This window comes from Pundamilia nyererei, unplaced genomic scaffold, assembly GCF_000239375.1.
Source record: "Pundamilia nyererei isolate P.nyererei 1_Seehausen unplaced genomic scaffold, PunNye1.0 scaffold00171, whole genome shotgun sequence".
NCBI lineage: Eukaryota > Metazoa > Chordata > Actinopteri > Cichliformes > Cichlidae > Pundamilia > Pundamilia nyererei.
Window position 1 is genome coordinate 1,284,282 of NW_005187572.1, and position 1,954 is coordinate 1,286,235.

At 36.1% G+C, this 1,954-nt stretch overlaps 1 protein-coding gene across 1 annotated transcript in view; it reads right to left on the bottom strand.

Annotated features, from left to right (window-relative positions):
• dnah6 (dynein, axonemal, heavy chain 6) overlaps positions 1-1,954 on the bottom strand; it is a 57,642-nt gene that overhangs the window by 4,678 nt on the left and 51,010 nt on the right. The window contains exons 72-73 of the mRNA XM_013914100.1: positions 1,487-1,559; positions 1,100-1,251 (exon numbers count right to left, since the gene is read on the bottom strand). Coding sequence (XP_013769554.1) covers positions 1,100-1,251; positions 1,487-1,559 — 225 coding nt within the window. The remainder of the gene's footprint in view (positions 1-1,099; positions 1,252-1,486; positions 1,560-1,954) is intronic.

Consider the following 1,954-nt stretch of genomic DNA (forward strand, 5'->3'; position numbering starts at 1 on the left):
GGTAACTGTTTTAACAAGTAACCATATTAAAGGAATTACCTTTTTATTTTACGTTAACTTTTTACTGACAAACTCTTGAAACAAAGTAAACACAAGACTTGCAAAGCCAGAAAATAAAACAAAGAACATGTGGCTTTGCTTTTATCAGATGTATCGAGAGCTTTTTATTCTTTAAGGATTTCATTTTCATGAACAGAGATTTAAAGAAGAGTTGACACGATGTTAGCTGCGGTTGATATTCACTATTTATGACGCTTAAGAGGGCATCAATCTGATATGTCATCAGGAAATAAACTCAGTATTTTAAAAAAGAAAACAATACTGGAGGCTGTACTGCCCTCCAGATTCACACCGGAGTCAAGTATAACACAACCTTACTAAAGAAATCAGTATGTAGTCCAATCAAAAATAATGGATAATAATGGATTTAATTTGATCATTTAGGATATATTTGCTCTGTGGTGCTAACTTTGAGATCACCAGATCAGATTTAGAGATTCAGGATAAAGTAATTTCACAAAAACATTAATCAATTAATACAAGAATTAAATACATATATCAAATGGGTCATGATTTGACCTATTTGATATATGTATTTATATCTAATTCACATTTTACATTGACCATTTCAAATGCTTGCCCAAAAACAAAACAAGCTAGTGGTCATATTAATGATTAAAGGATTTATCTTCAGCCTGCTAGGTTTGTTTTGCTTCCAAGGACTCTAACTGAAATCATGCAAACACAAACACAATTTAAAAACACAACTGATAACATAACTGATTTTGTGTAAAAATGTAAGAAGAATTTTGAATAAAATATTGCACATAAAAACATTAACTGCAGTTAAGTAAGTTAAGTTGAACAAATATAAGGAGCAACAAACTTTAACTGTAGAGAAACCAAACTGATGTAATATTTTAGATTGCATCTTGAGATTGTTGATCTGCTCTTCCACATTAGCTCTCCTGCTATTAGCCAGAAAAATAGCATCTTAAAGTACTGCTAATATTTGAAGGGCTGGAGAAAAGAATATTTGTGCCCTTTTTTTAAAGCACTACTGAAAGCATAACTAAGAGTACTGCTCCTCTTACAGTACCTCCTCATCCATGTTCAGTTTTGCACCAATGGGAAGAGTGCGTAGAGCCTCACAGACTGCTTCCTCATCCCTGTACGCCGGCACCACGCTGAAGCGGAAATTAAGCTCGTCAATAGGCAAACTGTAACGCCGGGCATGATTCTGCAACACTCCTACAGGCCATCAAAGACACAAGAGCATTGAAACAAGTCACTGTGCTGTTTAGCAAAATCTACCAATAAACACAAATTTAATTAATAGCTCTCTTTTAAACTTCATTCATTTATTTTTACACTGTATACTTGAAAGAGTAGTCAGAGTGATCATTGTAATCCTCAAGCTCAGCTCTAAAACTGTGCTTTACTGTTGGCATTATTAAAAAACATAGAGCATGTTTCAGTGTGTTACCAGTAAGAAAGCCTTGAGGGAAGAAGAACCCTGAGATCCAAAGTGATTTGGGCTGACCACGTGTGATCCAAGTCTAGCAAGAGAGGAAAAGAGAAGAAGAGATGCAATTAAAATATAAGTATCTTTAAATAACGATATCTTTGTTTATGCAGTATCTCCTTCTTTTATTCAATATAGTGCATTAAAGGCATCCTGTAAGTCAGGGGTGTCGAACTCCAGGCCTCGAGGGCCGGTGTCCTGCAGGTTTTAGATCGCACCCTGGGTCAACACACCTGAATCAAATAGTTAGTTCATTAGCAGGCATCTGGAGAACTTCAAGACATGTTGAGGAGGTAATTTAGCCATTTGAATCAGCTGTGTTGGATCAAGGACACATCTAAAACCTGCAGGACACCGGCCCTCGAGGCCTGGAGTTCAACACCTGTGCTGTAAGTGACCCAGTGAATCAGTTTACATTGGATTTTGTTT